Below are 1,831 nucleotides of genomic sequence, written 5' to 3'. Positions count from 1 at the left end.
TGTATCTCCTTCATGAGGTCAATCATATCGTCATATTCGTTGAAGTTCTATTCTCAGTTGATTACCACTAAAACCTTTGCGTTGTGATGGTAAGTGAATGCTCAGCTTCGGGTCGCCTCTCCGCACCGAGGAGAGTGTCACAAAGTTTTTGCACGCATACGCTTGGTGAGATATCTACAGTCGTTTCAATGCGTTGTGCTCGCTCTACGCCCTCTCTCATCATGCCTCGTCCATCAATGATCAATTTCTAATAATTCTTTCAGCTTGTTGAGCTTTTGCTGTTCTTCAGTTCCTCAATTTTACCCTCTCCTATGATGGTTGCCCGCGCCCATACCGTGCTGTCTCTTTTCTCTCTGCTCTCTCTGACATGCGGAGCCGTGAAGACCTATGGAGTGGATCAAGTTGCGCCGAAGGACCTTGGGCCTACTTACAACAATTGTGATTTCTCTACTTCTTCATCGGTTCCTAATAGCATGGGGACCGTCCATGAGGCCTCGGCTGTGGACTTAGATATTTCTAGACAAAGTTATGAACGTAGAGTAGATGCTATCAGCAAGGATTATAGTGAGCGCCAACGTATGTTGGATTCTGATGTGACTCGTGTTCTGTACGTGTCAACCGGTTCATCTACGACTACCACCTCTCCGACCATAATTTCGACTACCACATCGGTAGCCTCTACTACTACGAGCACTACGACTCAGGTCTCTTCGACTACTACGAGCACTACGACTCAGGTCTCTTCGACTACTACGAGCACTACGACTCAGGTCTCTTCGACTACTACGAGCACTACGACTAAGGCTTCAACTACTACGAGCACTACGACTCAGGCTTCGACTACTACGAGCACTACGACTCAGGCTTCGACGACTACGAGAACTACGACTCAGGCTTCGACTACTACGAGAACTACGACTCAGGTCTCTTCGAGTACTACGAGCACTACGACTCAGGCTTCGACTACTACGATCACTACGACTCAGGCTTCGACTACTACGAGCACTACGACTCAGGCTTCGACGACTACGAGAACTACGACTCAGGCTTCGACTACTACGAGAACTACGACTCAGGTCTCTTCGAGTACTACGAGCACTACGACTCGGGTCTCTTCGACTACGAGCACTACGACTCAGGCTTCGACTACTACGAGCACTACGACTAAGGCTTCGACTACTACTACGACTAAGGCCTCGACTACTACTACGACTATGGCCTCGACTACTACGAGCACTACGACTAAGGCTTCGACTACTACGAGCACTACGACTAAGGCCTCGACTACTACTACGACTAAGGCCTCGACTACTACTACGACTATGGCCTCGACTACTACGAGCACTACGACTAAGGCCTCGACTACTACTACGACTAAGGCCTCGACTACTACTACGACTAAGGCCTCGACTACTACTACGACTAAGGCCTCGCCTACTACTACGACTAAGGCCTCGACTACTACTACGACTAAGGCCTCGACTACTACTACGACTAAGGCTTCGACTACTACGAGCACTACGACTAAGACTTCGACTACTACGAGCACTACGACTCAGGCTTCGACTACTACGAGCACTACGACTAAGGCCTCGACTACTACGAGCACTACGACTAAGGCCTCGACTACAACGAGCACTACGACTAAGGCTTCGACTACTACGAGCACAACTACTACTACAACGACGACGACCACAACTACTACTACAACTACTACAACAACGACGACCACAACTACTACTACGACAACGACGACCACAACTACTACTACAACAACGACGACCACAACTACTACTACAACTACTACTACAACAACGACGACCACAACTAC

At 48.8% G+C, this 1,831-nt stretch overlaps 1 protein-coding gene across 1 annotated transcript; it reads left to right on the top strand.

Moving 5' to 3' along the window:
- Positions 1 to 314: 314 nt before the first annotated feature.
- Pmar_PMAR028589 (histidine-rich protein, putative) lies at positions 315 to 1,168 on the top strand (the record flags this gene model as incomplete). The annotated part of the gene is made up of 2 exons (XM_002770870.1): positions 315 to 564; positions 804 to 1,168. 2 exons carry the CDS (start codon positions 315 to 317, stop codon positions 1,166 to 1,168), a joined length of 615 nt encoding a protein of 204 aa, XP_002770916.1.
- Positions 1,169 to 1,831: the final 663 nt, after the last annotated feature.

Source organism: Perkinsus marinus (genome assembly GCF_000006405.1).
Source record: "Perkinsus marinus ATCC 50983 genomic scaffold scf_1104296964246, whole genome shotgun sequence".
Classification (NCBI taxonomy): Eukaryota; Perkinsozoa; order Perkinsida; family Perkinsidae; genus Perkinsus; species Perkinsus marinus.
The sequence above is the reverse complement of the archived record's forward strand: the minus strand, read 5'-3'. Positions and strand labels throughout refer to the sequence as shown.